At 38.5% G+C, this 20,849-nt stretch overlaps 2 protein-coding genes and 1 long non-coding RNA gene across 3 annotated transcripts; all 3 read left to right on the top strand.

Annotated features, from left to right (window-relative positions):
- Positions 1–6,221: 6,221 nt before the first annotated feature.
- On the top strand, positions 6,222–7,616 carry LOC116197519 (probable 3-hydroxyisobutyrate dehydrogenase-like 1, mitochondrial). The gene has a single exon (XM_031527687.1). It carries the CDS (start codon positions 6,335–6,337, stop codon positions 7,364–7,366), a length of 1,032 nt encoding a protein of 343 aa, XP_031383547.1. The 5' UTR covers positions 6,222–6,334; the 3' UTR covers positions 7,367–7,616.
- Positions 7,617–11,221: 3,605 nt separating this feature from the next.
- On the top strand, positions 11,222–12,604 carry LOC116197660 (probable 3-hydroxyisobutyrate dehydrogenase-like 1, mitochondrial). The gene has a single exon (XM_031527854.1). The coding sequence runs from the start codon at positions 11,356–11,358 to the stop codon at positions 12,295–12,297; it is 942 nt and encodes a 313-aa protein (XP_031383714.1). The 5' UTR covers positions 11,222–11,355; the 3' UTR covers positions 12,298–12,604.
- Positions 12,605–18,277: 5,673 nt separating this feature from the next.
- Positions 18,278–20,566, top strand: LOC116194752. Its single transcript, XR_004154519.1, has 3 exons — positions 18,278–18,941; positions 19,742–19,846; positions 19,941–20,566. It is a non-coding gene; the product is annotated as an uncharacterized LOC116194752 (long non-coding RNA).
- Positions 20,567–20,849: the final 283 nt, after the last annotated feature.

A 20,849-nucleotide genomic window follows, 5' to 3' on the forward strand; every position in this document is an offset into this window, starting at 1 on the left:
GTAGGTCGCGGGAAGGTTCTTGTTGCATCAACTTTCGGTTCACCAACCAATAGAGATAGTATAAGTGGTACAACAACATACAACCACCTCGCTTACCGAAGTCGAAAGGATGAAAGACCATGAGTCATACTTCTATTTTGAATTTATGATGAAATAAATATGATTATTATTATTTGTAATTTAGAAATACAAATTTATCCACAATTATAAAAGCTGAGCCACGCATTGGGAACACCATATAGAACGCAGCGTGACCTTTCGATTCACCCACCAATAGAGAAAGTACAAGTGGTGCAATAACATACATCAACTCACTTGCGGAAAAGTTCTACATCGAGGTACACGGCTAGATCATGAATTCAAGTCTCCTGGAGTCTTGGGAAGAAATAAGGGAGGGAAGGTCCCCTATTTGTTATCAAACTCGCTTGTGGTAATAATACTTTCATAAACTTGCAAATAGTTGGTGCTCCTCTAATACCTCATTGGGACGCAGTGACGAGCCTAGACCCTCAGGTCTTGGTGTAGCTATGGCTCAAATCAGACATTTTGCGGTTGGGTTTGAGCCCATATGATTACGTCCTGTAGGGTTGCCACATCGATTGCCCTCAACCCCTTTTTACTCGAGGAAAAAAAAAAGTTCATCCTTCCAAAGAATTCCGACACTCAGTAGTTCTTGCAATGGGAAATCTTTTCAAATCTATGTATGTGTCAAACCAATTAAAGAACAAAACTTCCATTTTCCACGTATTAATAAAGTTATAGTATTCTTCTCGAATATTATCACGTTGATCTCTGGAGAAATTTTCAAAAAAAAAATCGTATTCTCTTCATTTCATTTTCTTACTGTACAATTCTCTTCTAAGATTTTCTTTATCAAAATCTAATTTTCTTGAAATCATATACAAATTATGGGAGCGATTATTCCCTTCTATTTCAGATTGTATAAGAGAAAGAGTTAGTTGACTTCCCTACTCAATGCCTTCCAAATTCACAAAAAGTACGAAAAGAATCTCGTGAAGGAATTGAAGGTGGAACAAATGAAGAGAAAGCAGAACTGTGAATTCTTGATTTATATGAAGGTATTCTTTTAAGTCAGGGCCTGTCAAAACTTAATCGAAAACCGCCATCTTCAAATTCATATATCCTTGACGGAATGTCATTAGAGGTGGACTTGGGTTTTGGTATTACTTGATGCAAATTCCCTGATTTCGGAAAAGTAATTTCTTCCCATTTTAAAAGTTTAGGTGTTATAACTCCTAATCTACTTGTATTTGCTTCTAACAAAACGGTTTCACCAGGTAGCGATTGTCTTACGACTTTAGGTGAGAAGTTAGGTGACCTGAATTTATAACAGATCTTATAAATTAAAACTAAACCTTTACTCCGCGATGCAAAATCATGATTTTGGGTTTGAACATTCAAAGTTAAAGTATCTAAATTTAAAGGATCATTCAAATCAATAGAGAAGTTAGGATCACAGTTAAAATAAGACAGCATCATAATGAAAATTTGATTCCAAAACATACAAATGAAATTTCTTAAAAGTGGTAATTCTAGCATCTCTTAAACACAACAAAATTGGTATATTCAAACTGACTCCATGTAGACGTTTAGTTGCGACTTGTACTAAACTTAAATGCAAGAATATACATTTCTTTAAATGGTCCAAATGGATTCCTTCACAAAAATCGGAAGATTAATAGCTTCTTGTGAAATTGGAATAGACTTTTTAACAGTTTTTATTGTATAATCTTGAAAAGCATCAAAACTTCCTACTTGATAAATTTCTTGTTTCTTGTTGATCAGTAATTTGCCAAAAGACTTTGCATTTCCTATGTTAGAAGTTATAGGTCCTGCAAACTGATTTCATGCAAGGTCAATGATATTTGCCTTTGAGAGGCCCCATATCCCAGAGTGGACTTCATGATAGGCTATTGCTGCTAACTCAAAATTGGATCAAAGTCGGGTAGCAGGAGTAACTGATTGGGATCTAACCGGAGAATTTATATAGGAGCATCAATAGCTTCTTCATAGTCCCTTGTTTTCACATGTCGAGGGGGATGGATCCTGTTCGAAGATTCTCAGATATTTCGAGGTAAATAAATTATGTTCATGATCCAGGCTGTGAGGCATGAGACCAAAGAAGTTGTTGTGAAACAGCTCCAAGGAAATCAGCTTTGTCATGAATCTTAATTTGGTTCATTTTGATCGCCTTTATATTAGACGAATTCATTACATGTATAAAGTTCACATTTTATATTTTGTAATCTCCTTACTATTATAAATCAAGATTTTATTTTAAACTTTCTTAATGACCATGATTTCGTATTTAAGTAACTTATGATTCCTTTTGAAATCGTCATCGACTCAGCTATTTATATACTAATAAAATTATATTATTCAATGAAAATTTCGCATCTATTTATTTTTTTTCCGTATCCATTCCACAGTTATTTATTTGTTATTATAATAGCTGTATTTACACATATTCAATTCAGGCATTCCAATTTCATTTTGTTTATTTTCAGGATATTTTTCCAAAATTTTTATTGAAGTATTAAATATCTTTTTTTATGACCTCAAATTGATATAATTAGTGACCTGTGATAACGTGTATATATGTTTAATTAATTATTTTTTATAGAAATTATTTTAATATTAATTTGCACTTTAGTTGTCGAATCAATATACTATTTATTATCATAATTTTAAGAATGAATATAACATTTATACATTTTTTTTGTAAAATAGCATTTATTAGCTTTAGTAGTTCATTGTTATATCAAATTATGTGTTCTATTCTATAATTTTGGAAATACATTCATTATTGCCCTTGCAAGCAAATTATACATTTTTTTTCAATTGGATTAAGTTTTACTATGTGTGTATGTATATATGTATATATGATAATGTATTTGCATAATTTTCTTCAATTAAATATAATACATAAATTTATTCATAGGATATCAGCATTTATTAGGATCCTCATTTATTATGGCGTAGTTCATTTTACTATATATAGATTTATCACTTATATATAATTTAGAAATTACAACAAAAATTATTTTTATCCTTTTTAAATAGTATTTAAGAAATCTTTATTTTAAGTATTCCTTTTTTTTTATTTTACTAATGACCATAGGTTTACAACACCGACTTTTCGAGTGTACAAAATCGTTATTTATTATTATACATCAATATAATTAGTGGCTATGACAATTCTTTGGGGGAATTACCATAGTTTGTTTTGCTATACAGTAAAGATAGATTTTTACTTTTTTTTTATTCATCAAAAAAAAAAAGATAGATTTTTTGTTCCATAATTTAAAAGTAAGTTCTCATTTAATTTTTTTATATTCTATTTTTTTATTATTACCCTTTGTTTTTAATTTTCATTTTCATAGTTTCTAAATTTTCATTTATTTGTAGTTAGTAAGAGTTTGCGTAAGTAATTTTGCATGGGAAAATCATCTATGAGAAAAGTGATTTCCAGGAAAGTACTTTTATTTTTCGGGTGTTTGGGACAATATTACGAAACTCAACTTTGCATGTTTGGTTATACTAGGAAAACAAACTCTGAAAATAGGATTTTCACTAGAAAAATTAAGAAAAAAGGGCCAGAGATGGAGAAAAGAAAAAAAAAAAGAGCTAGACTAGACAATCAATCAGTCCGGACTTGAAGGGCTAAAAAGAAAAACTAAATTATTGTAGATCATTTAAGGCTGCAGGGGCTATTCCCAGCTAAGAGCTTGCACGTATATCAGGTATACCCGAAATCCGTCGGAACATATCCATTAGGGTATAATTCGAGTAGCTCATACTGAAAATAGGATAGAGTCATGGTATTAAAATAAGAAACCGAAGAAAATCGGTTCTGGTTTCGGTTCATGTATACTCTCTCTCTCTCTCTCTCTCGGTGGTACTGGTAAGTAAAAAAAATCAGATAAGGGAAGTCATGGAAAGTATAGGTTCAAAATCACAATCAATTCCTTTTTCAAATCCTACTGTAGCTGCACGAGCCCTTCCTACATGCCATAAATGACCTACAAATAGGAAGAATCCTAGAGCAAAATGAGAAGTAGTTAACCAGCTTCTAGGAGAGACATAATTGACTGTATTGATATCAATAGCAACGCCACCAACAAAATTTAAAGAACCTAAAGGAGCATGAGTCATATATTCTGCGGAAACCGTTCTTGCCAAGGCTGTATGTCTTTTTTCAACCTACTCAAGTCCCATTTGGACCCCTTAGGGGTTCTAACAGTCAGCAGCTTTGGTTCAATGACCTCGGTATGTTCTTGGTGAGGCTTGATTAGTTCTATTTGTCAACGGCCTCGGTGTGTCCCCTTGTTCGGGCAATTCTGACATTGAATCATTGATTGTTGTTTTCTTTTTTCATAACTTGCTTTTTTCTGAGACGGGTGATTGTTTAATCAAATCAAACATAGGGGCCTTCCAGGAATTGACCAAGCAGGAACCGGGGATCAAAGTTCTATTGATTCATCTATCTCATATAGGGAAAACACTGAATCAAGAAGGGGTCAGCTGAGCTCAAAAGGGGTAGCCTGTCGTCGGCTAAGAGCTCTAGCCGGCAACGAAGCTAAAGCTAATGCTATGCAACCCTTCCTTCCCTTCAATCGGGTACTTCAACTTCAGGGGATTTTGAGAAGCCTTCTAAGCCCGTCCACAGCCCTGTCTTTCAAAGCATTGAAATAAGACAAGGAAGGGGGTGCTAAGAATCTCTCTCTTTCGGGCAATTCTGGCATTGAACAGGGTATCGGGGACTTATGGTATAATATAAGTTCTGAGTAAGTTCTGGTTTCAGAACTCAACATGGTAAGGTTTGGTTCCAAAATCTTAAAACTTGTTCCTTACAAGTAAGGTCCGAGTATCGTGAAAAAAAAAAAGAAGACACTTAGACCCAAACACTCATATTCCTAGCCACCGTCCAACCCTTCTAGGCCATCGGCATCCGAATACTGTCCATGGCAAACCTCATCCCAGTGGAGGTGAAGTATACCTCTATAGCAACCTCAGTTAGAGTGAGAGTGGATGGTGGCAGCTATAAAGATCTCTAAGTTAGGTGAATGGACAAAAATAATGAGAAGTGGATTTGGCCTGAGAAAGTCTTGGGCTCGTAGAAAACGTATGACTTATTTGTTTTCAAGGTTAAAATCACAAAAATTTAAACTTTAACTTTAACTCAACACACTATATAATAAAAATACATATTTTTCAAGTCAAAAATTTTAATTTTAACTTTAACTTTAACTCAACACACTACACAATATTTGTCATTTTTTACAATCAAAATCAAAATTACTTTAACTCTGAAATCAAATGCACCGATAGTGTATGGGATCATTTTATGTTTTATTTGATCGGGATCATTTGTAGATAGATATTGACGAGAGGTACTATTAGGAGAAAGAAGACGACGGGAATGAGTGGGTGGGATGAGAGGGAGATACATTGGAGAGAGAGACAGGGAAAATGAATTTCCATAATTTTTTTATGAAAATATTTTCCTCGCTTTGTGCTTTAATTTTGGATTTGGTTGCAAGTATTTTCAATTGACTGCAGAACTTTTGGGCTGCCAAACACAGGAAAACATGGAAAATACTTTCATGAAATTGATTTTCAGTGAAACAAACGGAATCTTAGGTACAATTTATTATATTTATTATGCACTCAAGCCAATTCATTATGCACCCAAATTATTATCTTTTTATTTATAGCTAGTAAGAGAATCAGATACATTTTATTTTCGTTATTATAAATCTAAATTAATTCATTATGCACTCAAGTTAAATTTTAGTAATAGATAGATAGATTATATGAATACTCTAAGTATTTCAGACAAATAATATTATATATAAATCAGAATTTGTTCAATGAAACTTCTCATGATTGAATCTTACAATTTATAATAAAAATGGATAAATTAATATCCACAGTAAATCCATAAAGTGCAAGTGACGAAATCTAGTGTAATTTTCTTTTTGGTGAGTAAAAAAAAAGGTCTAACGTTTTTTTTGGTTAAAAGGAGGTATAAATCTTAATATAATAAAAAAAATTTAAATAATTAATAAAAGATATGAGTAGTCCACTAGTTATTGAATCTGTGACCTCTAGATAAATAGATAAAAGCGTACTTCATTACGTTACACTCTTTTAAAAAAATATTGTAATGTTAATAGAAGATCCATGCCGCCTACAGTAAATGCAATTCGAGTGAAACGCCCGATACAGTACGAGAAAGCACCGCGGCCCCGAACCGGTCGACGACAAGACAACGTTCGGATCGAACAAAACCGGTCACTGAGTGAGGATAATGCTTAGACCGCGACGGCCGCTCACACTGCTCCGCTCACTCTACGCCCACCATACATCTTCCTCCATGTCGGCCCGCCACAGCCGCTCCATGGCTACCTCCGCCGGCACCGACCATCCCATAACCCCTGCCACCACCCGCATCGGCTGGATCGGCACCGGCGTGATGGGCCGCTCCATGTGCGCCCACCTCCTCAGAGCCGGCTACTCCCTCACCGTCTTCAACCGAACCCTATCCAAGGCCCAACCCCTCCTCGACCTCGGCGCCCAGCTCGGCTCCTCCCCCAGCTCCGTCGCCGCCCAGTCGGACGTCGTCTTCTCCATCGTCGGCTTCCCCTCCGACGTACGCTCCGTTCTCCTCGATCCCACCTCCGGCGCCCTCTCCGGCCTCAGGCCCGGGGGCGTCCTTGTCGACATGACCACGTCCGACCCCTCCCTTGCTGTCGAGATCTCCTCCGCCGCCGCCTCCAAGGGTTGCTCCGCCGTCGACGCCCCCGTCTCGGGCGGCGACCGCGGTGCCCGGGAGGGGACGCTGGCGATATTCGCAGGCGGGGACTCACCCACCATCCGCCGCCTGGAGCCGCTGTTCTCCCTCCTCGGGAAGGTGAACCACATGGGTGGCCCGGGGAAGGGCCAATATGCGAAATTGGCCAATCAGATCACGATCGCCTCCACCATGGTGGGCCTGATCGAGGGCATGATATACGCCCACAAGGCCGGGCTCGATGTTGGATCGTGGCTGAGTGCGATATCGACTGGGGCCGCAGGCTCCAAGTCGCTCGACCTATACGGGGCGAGGATCCTGAAGAGGGACTTTGACCCCGGGTTTTATGTGAACCATTTCGTGAAGGACTTGGGGATTTGCCTCAAGGAATGCGAGAGGATGGGGATCGCCCTGCCTGGGCTTGCCCTGGCACAGCAGCTCTATGTGTCTCTCAAGGCCCACGGGGAGGGAAATTTGGGGACTCAAGCTCTGGTATTGGTCCTCGAGAGGCTCAACAATGTCTCCCTCAAAAATGCACCTGCGACATAGGCCGGTGAATGAGATTCACTGTACTTTGTAGTACTGGTATGTCGCGTATCATGTTTTGTTTCGAGAGTACAAAGAATAGAGATGGAGCGGATACATAGAATCGACCTGCATAATGTTTATATCCTGGAAATTGAGTACTCTGCCCGTTCGAAGTTTATTCGACTGCAGTGTACCAATATTACTGCATGTGTACTGGTGCAATGTTATGGATCATCATTTGCAATTGCAGTCACAATCTTACTGTTGCCTATCGCTTTCCCTTCTCATGGTGAAATTTCATGGTACGTGCTTGAGCTGTTTGGGGTAGTTTAGTACATTACAGAGTATCATGGTTCTGAAATGATATTAGCAGGATCATAGCATTATTGGTCTCGAGCTGTGCTGCTTTCGGTTGTTTATTTCTTTGCTCCATCGCAGGGTGTGGGGTAATAACTGAGAATTCTTATTAAAAGTAGCACATAGGGAAACCTTATTCAAACCGACACGATAAAAGGTACTGCTATAAGTACGATTTATTTGTGAGGCTTTGAATTATGCGCCTTGCAGACCTACATGGAACCGATTCTTACATGAGCATCACTTGAAGAACTTCACTCGTAACGCCATTGATTTATGTGCTATCTGTTGTTTGGGTCATTGTGGAAAAACATGCAGACTTTGGAGGGTTTAGAATCTGCAGGATCTGCATTAAATTAGTTGCAGTTCATAGTTTACGCTTGGTATACATGGACAACAAGCAATTTGGCATTTCACCAGTATTCTCAGGATACAATCCCAATAATCGATGGCATTTTGCATTGTTTCTTCGTGTGGTCCATTCGTGGGTTATTTCAAAGTTATTGGAGTCTTTGTGGGAAGCTATGTTGTGGTTATGCATCGTCCTTCATAATTACTACAGGCTCATTTTTTTCAATTCTGCATTTGCGTCAGTGCATCTTTTATTTTTATATTTGACACATGTTTAAGGTGATAAATTTGGTTCATGGTATTCCACGGCACGCCTATTAACCAAGTCTCGAATTCCAGCTTTTTGATATACCGCCTCAAGAATCGGCTTGCCAAGACTCGACCCGTTTCGTCTCTTTCCAGTTAAGTGAGCTTTTGAACAACAACCGTGTCATAACATTTCTTCCTCGTGCTGCTAAGACCAATTAATGATGCCCGCACTTAAATAACGTTCCTTACAAGGGGATGACATCAAGCAGCCATTTGAATGAGTATTCTTCAATTTCCACTTCAAACAATTTTATAGTATTGGGATCAAACCAGATGAAATGGTATGGCAAATGGATAGAACCGTGATCCTATGGACATCTTACAGTTGCAATTCAAGATTATTAGGTACTGAGGAATCCGAAAAACCTAGAGATAAATAAAAAGAAAAATGATCCAATGAAAACGAGGTACAGAGATAGTAAACCGGTGGCATATAATATAATATAATATCGATACAAGAATTTTATTAATTTCATCACATTTATTCCAGACTAATTGATCGATAGGGACATTGCTCGATATTAGGTGGCAAATTCTGTTTCGTTTTTTTGTTTTCGGATTTTTTTCCCCCTAAACTATCGCATGCCATAAGAACAAGAGCTTATGAGTATTATATGGCAGATCAATCTTTTCGGTTATGAGTTTATTATATGGTAGAACAAGAGCTTATTAGTATTATATATAGTAGATCAATCATTTTCCGTTACAAAAGAGGTCCAATAGCCTAATGTAATAGATCCAATCCTTGTCTAACAAAAGTGGTGCCAGTAAAAATTGTATCGCTCCTATATAAGGTATATAGCAAGTTATTTAGCTAAAAAAAAAAGGTATATAGCAAGTTTAATAATAGGAATTTTTTTTTGGATTTAAAGTGCAGAATGATTCTTTTTCTTCGCTTGGTATATTAGTCTTCTTTTAATATACATTAGTCGTGTCTTATATATTAGGTTTGTACTTCTATCATCTCCTGAGGTCTTCCTCACTCTTGTACCTGTATTAGAATGGGTAATAGTTTAGTTCTGTTTTCCATTAGTCATTTTTAAGAAGCATATTGAGGTGACGGAAGAAAACAAAACAAAAAATATGCAAAGAATTTATTATTTTATTTATGATAGGTTACAATTTTAGTGTGACGACTTAATAGTGGTATGTTTCAATTTAATCAAATAAGTGTTTTAAAATTAGTTACAAGTTAGTTATGTAGGAAACTGAATGGGAAGAAGAGAAAAAAATGAAAGATGATAGTTTAAACTATTTAATAAAAAATAAGTCATTTTTTATTTGTCGATGTCCTTAACTCTTCCTTAATTAATATATTTTCATCCTTATCATTTCTCCTCTATTCTTATACATATTTATCTTAACTAATCAAGTACTTAATTATTTATCAGACACCACCTTAATAGAAAAAATGTTCGCTCTCGTCTAATAATCTTCTTTTGACTAGCTAACCTTGCTTCAGTGCAAGACAGAATTTGCTTGGTAACTTCGTACATTGCAACAACTTCTTTGTTTTTTTCGTTACTTGCTCTATTTTCATGCTCTTTTAGCTAGAATGCTCCATATATGAGCTGTTCTACGTAACTCATATACCATGTTCATAGTTTTTTTTCTACTACAAAGGTAATGTGCTTTTTTCTTCCTCGATCCTTTCGTTTTTTTTTTCCCTGATTCATTGAGCACCATTACAAAATTTCTTTTTCATTAGTTGAGATTATTCAATGCCTTTGGGATACTCTTCGTAGACAACACATACTTTAAATATATATATAGATATAGATATGCACGCTATACAATAATACACTTATCTTTTAAAAGAAAAAAAATAAATATGGGTTTTTTTATGCATAGTATGTGGAACGCACTAAACATTCCAACTGGTAAATTAAAAGGGAGAAAAACCTATAAAGATGAATTAATCAATAGCTTAAAATATTAGTCTACTCATTATCTTAAAAACATAGCCTATCAATATATAACTCTTATTTTGCTTTAGTTGCAGTTCATTAGAGGAACTAGTTGAAATCATGCTCATTTTCTAGCAAAATATTAAGGACGGGGTGATGTGCATTTCTAGCTTACTAGAATTGATGCTTATATTTGATATCTTTTCACTCATAAATTCAATTAGAGTACTGTTATATACAAAAAGTTCAATTGGGAACCATTTTTCCCTCTACTAATTTTACAACTAGAAGCTATAAAAGTCATGCTTGAATGATTACTTATTAACGCCAAGATAACAAAAGGCCACATATATGGGTAAGCAACAAAGGCTACAAATATACGTAATGAAGTGAACTCTATCACTGCTTAATCTATGAGGTTCCCCGTTTGCTACCAAAAAGAAATATATATATATATATATATATATATATAAATTGGTGGCATTCAACTATTAATAATACTTTTATAATATATTGATTATTATTCTTATAATAGGTTAAACCATTTCCAATTCTGTTTTCTAAATTTGATTCATCCCAATCGATATAGTATACAAATTTTGCACCAAAATGATTTTTAAAATGTATAACTAACCAAAAAATAAAAGTGCAACCAAAATCTTATCCGGAAAATCATAATATAAATATATTGAAACAGTTTTAGATGATTAATTTAGTTTGAAATCTTCATATCATGATGATATAACAAGAATAACTATATGTGAATACTAGTATATCAGAAAAATAATCTATATAAAAGTAAACATTTTTTTTAACGAGACTCCTTATGATTTAGTCTTACTTACATACTAAGAAATTGAATAATCATAAAAAAATTTAAGAAAATGAATAAATTAATGTGCACAGTAAATTCGCGGAATGCAATGCAGGGTATGAAAACCAGAGTGCAGCCGTGCGTTCAGTAAATAGCATGGCGGGCTGTCATTGACGACCGCTGACTTCTTCCTCTGACTCCTCCGCTCACTCTACTCTCAGCAGACCAGACATCATCTTCCTCCATTTCGCCGGCCCTTCACGAGCCGCTCTATGGCTACCTCCGCCGGCGCCGACCAACCCATAACCCCCGCCACCACCCGCATCGGCTGGATCGGCACCGGCGTCATGGGCTGCTCCATGTGCGCTCACTTCCTCAAAGCCGGCTACTCCCTCACCGTCTTCAACCGAACCCTGTCCAAGGCCCAACCCCTCCTCGACCTCGGCGCCCAGCTCGGCTCCACCCCCAGCTCCGTCGCCGCCCAGTCGGACGTCGTCTTCTCCATCGTCGGCTTCCCCTCCGACGTGCGCTCCGTCCTCCTCGACCCCACTTCCGGCGCCCTCTCCGGCCTCAGGCCTGGCGGCGTCCTTGTCGACATGACCACATCGGACCCCTCCCTTGCGGTCGAGATCTCCTCCGCCGCCGCCTCCAAGGGCTGCTCCGCTGTTGACGCTCCTGTATCCGGTGGCGACCGCGGTGCCCGGAACGGAACCCTGGCCATATTTGCCGGCGGGGACTCACCCACCATCCGCCGCCTCGAGCCGCTGCTCTCCCTCCTGGGGAAGGTGAACCACATGGGTGGCCCGGGGAAGGGCCAATTCGCGAAATTGGCCAATCAGACCATAGTCGCCTCCACCATGGTGGGCCTGATCGAGGGCATGGTATACGCCCATAAGGCCGGGCTCGATGTCTTGTCATGGCTGAGCGCGATATCGACAGGGGCTGCAGGCTCCAAGTTACTCGAGGCACACGGGGCGAAGATCCTGAAGAGGGACTTCGACCCCGGGTTTTACGTGAACCACTTCGTGAAGGACTTGGGGATTTGCCTCAGGGAATGCGAGAGGATGGGGATGGCGCTCCCCGGGCTTGCCCTCGCCCAGCAGTTCTATGTGTCCCTCAAGGCCCACGGGGACGGCAATTTGGGGACTCAAGCTCTGGTCTTGGTCCTTGAGAGGCTCAACAATGTCTCCCTCGAAAATGCACCTGCGACATAGGTCGGTGAATATGATACACCGTAGTTGTGATATTGGTATTTTGTCTGTCATGTTTGGTACGAGAGTACATAAGAATGAAAAAAAAAATGAGAGATACATAGGATTGGCAAGCAGAATGTTTGGACTCTGGAATCGATTACGCTGCACGTTGGGAGTTTATCTCCACTCCACTGTAAGTCTGTAACGTAATTGCTCTTCGTGCGTATCGCTGCAATTGTATGGACCATAATTTGCAGTCGCAGTCACAATCTTACCGATATATGTCTCTTTGTTTTCCGTAGGTAATTTTATTGGGATATTATCATGATTGAGTTTTTTGGGGTAGTTTGGTACGTCATAGAGTATCATGGTTCTGTAATGAGATTTGCAGGATCATTGCACTATTGGCCTCGGGGTGTGCTGCTTCGGGTAGTTAGTACCCTGCTTCATTACTGGGTGTGGGGTGATGAAGATAAATCTTATTCGAGTAGCACAAAGAGAAACGTTATTGAAAACAGTGGGACGATAAAAGGGTGTTTAAATTTCGATTTCTCTGTTACATTTATACATTGCCTTGCAGACCTAGTTGGGAACCAATTTTTACATGAGCATCACCTGAAGGATTTCATTCGTAATGCTAGTGATTGTTGTACTATCCGTCGTTCGGGTCAACATGCCAACTTTTTCGGTTTGTTATCGGCAGGATCTGCAGTTTTCTGTTTTCACTTGTAGTTCATAGGTTACCAGCGAAGGTGACATCTTCCTTCTTTTTTTTTTTTTTTTTTCCTAGTTAGAATAGGGGCCATCAGCCAATATAAACAAAAATTACATTAAACACAAGCGGGGTAAGAAGGCCCCGGATAAATCGCCCAAAAGGAGCGGTAGAACGCCACTTGGTGGGTGGGCATAGAAATGAGACCCCGGTGAGAGACGAGTCGCCGACCGGCCCATCCAATCCGCGCACGCATTACCCTCCCTCTATGTATGACAGATTTGCACCTGCCAATCCCGTACAAGTAACTCTCGGATGTCGTCCACTAAGAGCTCGGTAGATGCCACAGTCAAGGACGGGCGAGTGATCATCAGCTTCACAACCTCCAAATCCACCTCCAATATAATTTGCCAAAGTCCTAGATCCCATGCGTGTTGAAGGCCTATGAGGGCCCCCCATAATTCGGCGATGACTGAAGTCGCGAATCCGACATTGTGCTCAAAGACGTCAATCCATTGCCATCCTCCCCACGTATAACTCCACTAGCACCTGCAAGCCCCGGATTACCGCTTGATGAGCCATCGGGGTTAACCTTGACCCACCCCTGCTGTGGCCGAGCCCACCGAATCCACTTCCACACTTTTGGACTCTGAAGTGTGGTTCGTATGGTCTAAGTTCGATTGAAACTTTCGGTCATCTTCCTAGCAACCAAAGCACCATCTGAAGGCCGAGAATAATTCTCCTCAAATATTTCCCGATTCAGCCACCTCCAAATGAGCCAACATGCTGTTCTAAATAGGCAACTCCAACCTCCAACAGAATTCATCAAGTTATTCAACATCCAATCACGTAAAGGCATCGAGAAAAATATTGGGCGATTCGCCATCGGAACTAGCCGAATCCAGGGGTTACGGGCTCGAGGGCAGTCTCGTATAACATGTATTGTCGTCTCCATAAAATCAGCACAGCTTCCACATGCACCCGATACCGCAATATGCCTGCACATATGGTGTTCATTTGTGAGCAAACGGTCGTGGCCCATCAGCCATAGAAATTGTCGAGCACTCTAAGGACCATGCCATCGCCATATAAGCTTCCACAGGATATCTTCCGCATCTCAGTCTTCTTCTGCCATGAGCTGGTAGGCCGATGAGGTTTTGAATCGACTCGTAGCTTCCAGCGACTAGTAGATACTGTCCCCTCCTCTATCCGAGCTAGGTGGTCTTTGAGCTGCAACTCTGAGCATAGTTGTGCTATCAAGGAGGTCCTGGATCAACTCCCAATTCCACGATCCACTCGAGTGGGCAAACTCCGCTACCTTCCGATTGAGAATGGCGTCATCAGGTGCTCTTATGATGTGCTGCAACAACAGTCCGTATCCAACGACCCACCTATCTTCCCAGAACATCACACGCTGTCCATTCCGGACCATCCAGGCTGCTCCTACTGCAGCTCGATTCTAGGCCCGAGCTATGCCCTTCCATTGCCAAGAATCTGAACTGCAAATCTTCAGTTGAACTGGATTGAAAATTCCGTGAAGTTTCCCTTAATACTGGGTGAAGCATTAGCAATACTTCATCCGTATCCTCTGGGTATGATCGAAATAACCGATGACATTTTGCATTGTTTCTTCGTGTGCTCCTTTCTGTGTTATTTCAAAATTATTAAGGTACAAGTAAGCGATGATTACTCTATCTTTGTAGGAGGCTACGTTGAGTTTTACTCATCGTCATTACAAGCTTATCCTTTCACTTCTGCGTTTTACATTATTTCATCTTTATATGTGACTTGTTTAAGGCGGTAAGTTAGATCCATGGCCGTAAACAGCATGCTTAGTAACCAAATCTTGGATCAAACATATTCAAAAGATACTCTGCTCGCAGACAGAGGTAACGGGCACAGGCGATCGATCTCAAAAGCAAGGGAATGATATCAAACAACAATTTAAATTTGCACTACCCCTACTAGCTCTCATCATGCAGGTATCTTCCCGATGTCCTGGTGCATCATCAAGATGCTGATGAAGGTCGCAGCAACATCGGATGACCAGGCCCCACCTAGAGATTTGGCATACCCTCCTGTCACCGATCCCCTCTCTGATGAGGTCGTTAGTTAGAGGCCTCTCTAGCCTCCGGAGACCTCGTCTAGGGAAGGAAGTCAGCCAGCTACCGGAGGAGACCCCAGCCATCCCTCCCTTCGGCCAGTTCAAGTTCTTCTTTTCTTTTCATTTTTCTAATTTTTTTTTAAAAATTTACAATTATTTAATATTTATGATAAATTACTAAAATTTCGGTGCCACGTTAACTTAGGGGCTCACATGTTGTCAGGTCAGCTATCACTCATAAATGAAAGCGGGAGTAACAAGTGTTCTATTTTAAAAGGAGAGGAATGGTTAATATTTCACAAAATTACAAGGGATGTACATGAAATTAACCCTTATTTGAATGGAATTTATGAAAAATTTTAGAGCGAGACGCAAAAAAGATTCCATAGGGGAATATTAATTTCATACATGATATATTTTAACATTTAATGATGATCGTTCAGGTTGCCGGCGCCATAGATCCGGGCGGACGTACCCCCTCCCTGCCCCCTCCATTGCAGCAGCATAGCTTCTTCTTTTTTTTTTCAAATTAATTTTATATAATTCATTGCAAACTTTGTAAATTTTATTTACAATAAATAACATTTATATAAAGTATATATTTATTGAAAAAATGATTTATTTACAAGAATATTATCTTATAATATTCATTTATTTTACTTATTATACATTATTTTATATCTTAATTTTTCATTTTACAGTTATAAAAGAATCAACTTTATAATTTTATTTTATTTTTTATTTTACACAGAAAATAACTTTATTTTTCATATTATTTTAGTTCTTATTTTTGGCACGAGCCCGTACTTACTTTGGTCTAAATGAATAGACTATGTTGGACATCTTTTCCAATTTGCTTAACCTGCTTATTTATTTGCTCTTATATATTACTGTGCTTGGAGGCATCAACAGTCACCGAGGGGTTTTGTCCATTTCAATTAGTTATCGAGGGGTTTCTTTGTTCATGTCAAAAGTTGGGATGTACTATTCTTAGGGCTCAAATATGTTTTAGATGGCATAGTGTCTTATTCTTCTGTATTTCCCGTTGTTTATTACAGTAGTAGTCAATAAAAACTTGATGAATAAAATTATGGTACTTTAAGTTGGTCTACTAATAGTAACATATTGAACTTTTTATACATTGGGCTCAAGCTAATCAAACTATTAGTAATGACAAATCTTGATTTATTTTCGTAGGAAAACAAAATTCATAATATTTGATATTGATCCCCCTGTGTATAACAGTTGGATTGAGCTTGCATATATATACAACTATTTCATTCGTATTACACTTATATTTTTGACATTGTATGGTTGAACACGTGTATTATGTTTGCAATATAAATTTGGCTACTGTGTATGTGCCTTGACCACTGTGAGTAAGTTATAGGGTCAATCCATGGATTTTTTCTTCCTTTTGCCACATTTCGCTCAAAGGATTGAAGGGAGATGGTGCATCAAACTGTTCGCAAGGGCCAATTTGATCCTCTTCCCTAGGAATCCCAAATGAGAGAACCCTAGGAGAGCCGCCGACTCCAACTACCATCCATGTACGATCCATACTAGATCTGATCAATTACCCATCCTACCTCCAACTACCAATCTCAGTAGAGTCTTCCAATGGCGACAAGCAATATTTGTCAAGAAATTACTTTTGACAGTTATTATTATTTCCCTGAGCCAATGATAGCTCTATTGTTTGCCAATTTACCAGATAAAATTTTTCACTTTAAAAATTAGTTCTAGCTAAAACTGTTATGTGCTCAAACTAAGATGTTTGCGGAAAAATAATATTAAATTTATATATTAGTGCGGGCAATATAATTTTCAGTCTAAGTGAGTATTCTCTAAGATAATATGGATGTTCTTCAGCTTTACAAGTAATATATTACATTTATTATTTCATATAATTGATTCTTTTATTCACGCAAAAGTACATAATTTACCTAAATCTTCTCTGATTACGGTATGGAACAATAGGTTGATTGATCTAGATACACAAAATCACTTTAAATACAATAAGCCGAATGGGCGGAAGTGAAATATGTTTCAGATAACACTTGGTAGTTGGTACTAACGATGTGTCTTTTTATCAATTAGTATGGGCCAACTGTGTAAATCTGGCTCTAACTAATGTATTATGTATAAATTATTACAATTGTTCTTATGTCTTGCGAGGAAGATATTTAATTTGTATTTGTCTATAATGGTTTCTATGATTAAATAACTTATAATTGAAATTAAACATAACTAATAAATTAGTTATGAGGCAGCCTGGACACCGTCCACCTCGTCCACCCCCCTTCCCATTTTCTTCTTCTACTTCCTGATTCGAACTTTCAGTTTTTTTATGGCTGGTTCAAGTGGGTGGACCGGTCTGTTAAATTGGTTTAGCTTTCTATACACATCACCAATCTTGAGAATTTTGATGAATTTCGGATGTGACCCAACGAAATTGTGATACGGTGAAAACAGTTATGAATTAAAATATAATTTTAAATATTTGAAGGACCTATATCTGATAAAAAAAATTTAGCGTGCCATCATGAGACTTTTTTTGCGTCCCGCTTTAGAATCATTCTTCTGTTATTTACCGAAGGATGCCATGGCCAAATTACAGTCTTTAGTAAAAAACCACATAGAGGATAAAATCCGAACCCAAATGATGAAGCAGTCTCTGTATTTATACTAAGCTGCCAAATGAGGGAGTTTCTTTTAATATATAAATGGAAATGAGGGCATTAATTCTTGCTAATGATCTGTGATTCAATGTATTTATACTAAGCTGCCAAATGAGGGAGTTTCTTTTTATATATAAATGGAAATGAAGGCATTAATTCCTGCATATAATAATCTGTAATGAATCATTCACAACATCGTTTGGGATGCGGCTGTTGTTGTATAAGTGCTTCTTTCGCTGTCTTTTCAGTCTCAATAGTGTTTGATAAATTATTTCGAAAGTATGATTTAGTTGATTTTAGCGGTTGAAAATGTGATTTTCTCCAGTGTTTTAGTAGGTGCTTATGAAAAGTGCTTTTACTTATAGAGGAAAAAGCAATTTATCCCATGACCTTAGAGGGTAGACAACCTTTGGTCTCGACCTTTAAAAAGTTACACTTAATCCTCAAACCTCTATAGAAAATAAGCACTTTGCCCACTCTAATAAAATTCCGGCCTTTCTTTTTACAAATTAAATAATAATAATAATTAAAAATAAAAAACACAAAACTTCTGGTTGGGGGTGGGAGAACCCCTGCCGGCCAACCCACCCCCGATTGACGTCGCCGGTGGGCTCAGAACCCGCCGATGACCTCGATCTCCCTTGCCAACCACCCCACTCCCTTCAATCGAGGTTGGTGGATATTATACGCTGTAGTTTGTGATATTCGTATGTTATCTACCATGTTTGGTACTACGAGAGAACATGTGAATGGGAAAAAAAAGAAAAAGAAAAGATAGATACGTAGGATTGGCAGGCAGAATGTTTGGACTCTGGAATCGATTACGCTGCCCATTCGGAGTTTATCTCCACTCCACTGTAAGTCTGTAACATAATTGCTCTTCGTGTGTATTGCTGCAATTGTATGGATCATAATTTGCAGTTGCAGTCACAATCTTACCGATGTATATCTCTTTGTTTTCCTTTACTTAGGTAATTCTCTATGCTGAAATTTCATGGTATTGGGATATTCTCATGCTTGAGTTGTTTGGGATAATTAATTACATTTTAGAGTATCATGGTTCTGCAATAAGATTTTTTGCAGGATCATATGTGCTGCTTCGGGTAGTTTGGCACCCCATTACATTGCAGGGTGTGGAGTAGCAGAGAGGGAAAAGCTATTGAAAGCGGTACGTGAGATGATAAAAGGGCAATTAAGCTCGATTTCTTTGTTATATTTGGAGTTTATACATTGACTTGTAGACCTACATGGAACCAATTTTTACATGAGCATCACATGAAGGATTTCATTCGTAATATGCCAGCGATTGCTGTACTATCTATCATTTGGGTCACTGTGGAGAAAACATGCCGACTTTGTGGGTATATTATCTGCAGGATCTGCAGTTTTCTGTTCACTTAAATAGTTGTAGTTTATACTTCATAGGTTATCAGCGAAGGAGACAACTTAGGTTAGAATTGTAGTGGAAAATCAGTGAAGTTTGCCTTAGTACAAGATGAAGCATTAAAGAATTAGCATTTCACCCCTACTCTAGGGTACGATCCAAATAACCAATGACATTTTGCATTGTTTCTTCGTGTGCTCCTTTTGTTGTTATTTCAAAATTAATCAATGTAGTAGTAAGCGATGGTTGCCGTAGGAAGCTACGTTGAGTTTTATTCATGGCCATTACAAGCTCATCTTTTTACCTCTGCGTTTACATTATTTCATCTTTATGTGTGACTTGTTTAAGGCACTAAATTAGGTCCATGGCCGTAAACAGCATGCTTAGTAACCAAGTCTTGGATCAAACATATTCAAAAGATACACTATCCCTCTAAATATTGCGTCTCGACTTTCTTAACTTTGATACTGCCTCAAGAACTGGCTTACAAAGACTCCAGTTTTTTGGCCTTTTTCCCCGGATAAGTAAGAGTTTCTTCCTCGTCTACCCCCAAGTAACGGAGCTTTTGAACAACTGTGTCATAGAAATTCTTGCTGCTGAGATATATCAAATCCATGCATATGTTTAAATGACGCCCCTTGACAAGAGTAAGAGATAGGCAACACGCAAGACATTTTGTGCTCATAGAGGTAACGGACCCAATCAAACGATACTGAAAGCAAGTGAATCATATCAAACAAAAATTTGAATGTGCACTGCCCCAACAAGCCTCTTATCCTTCAGGTATATTTTGCCGGTGCATCATCGAGACATTGATGAAGGTTGCAGCAACATCGGATGACCAGGCCTTACCTAGAGATTTGGCAAGCCCTCCGGGCACTGATCCCTTCTCAGACGAGATCACCAGAGACATCTCTGTCCTCCAGCGACATCGTCCGGGGAGGGAAGTCTGCCGGCTACCAGAGGGGACCCTAGTCGCAATTACTTTATTTTTAAAATTAAAATAACCATAACATTTTGTTAAAAACTAAAAATATACAAAATTATTAAATAAAAAAAGGGCAAACTACAAAAACTCTCATGTGATTTGAGCTTAAGACAAATTGGATCCTGTGGTTTTTTGATAGATAAGTAATAAGATGTGGTTCACTTTGTGAAACATAATGAACCTCACTGCTAATTTTTTTGTCACTTTTGCCACTCAAATTTTTTTTAATCATTATTATCCTCAAACTTTCAACTTTTTTGTAATTTGATCCTAAAATTCGGGAAAAAAAAATGAAGTGGCTTAAGCCATCGGTCGGCTATTTTGACCCCACCACCGAGGTTGTCGATGTCCACAGAGGACGCCAAAAACCTCGAGAGTGGGGTCGGATCACCAATTGGTGGCCCCAACCCCCGAATCGACCGGGATCTCAAACTCGAGATCCTAGTCTATTCAAGGGCGGGGGTCACCAATCTGCAGCCTCTACCCCACCTCCATGGTCGCCGGCATCCTCTATGGATGCATGCTACCTAGGTGGTGGGGTTGGGGTTGCTGGCTGGCGACTCTAGCCATTTCCCCCTTTTCCCCCCTAATTTTTGGACCAAATTGAAAAAAAAAAGTAAAAAGTTTGAGGGTAATAATGATAAAAAGAAAAGTTTAAGGATAAAAAATGGTGAAAAAATTAACAGTGAGGTCCATTATATCCC

This window comes from Punica granatum, chromosome 2 (genome assembly GCF_007655135.1).
Source record: "Punica granatum isolate Tunisia-2019 chromosome 2, ASM765513v2, whole genome shotgun sequence".
Classification (NCBI taxonomy): Eukaryota; Viridiplantae; Streptophyta; class Magnoliopsida; order Myrtales; family Lythraceae; genus Punica; species Punica granatum.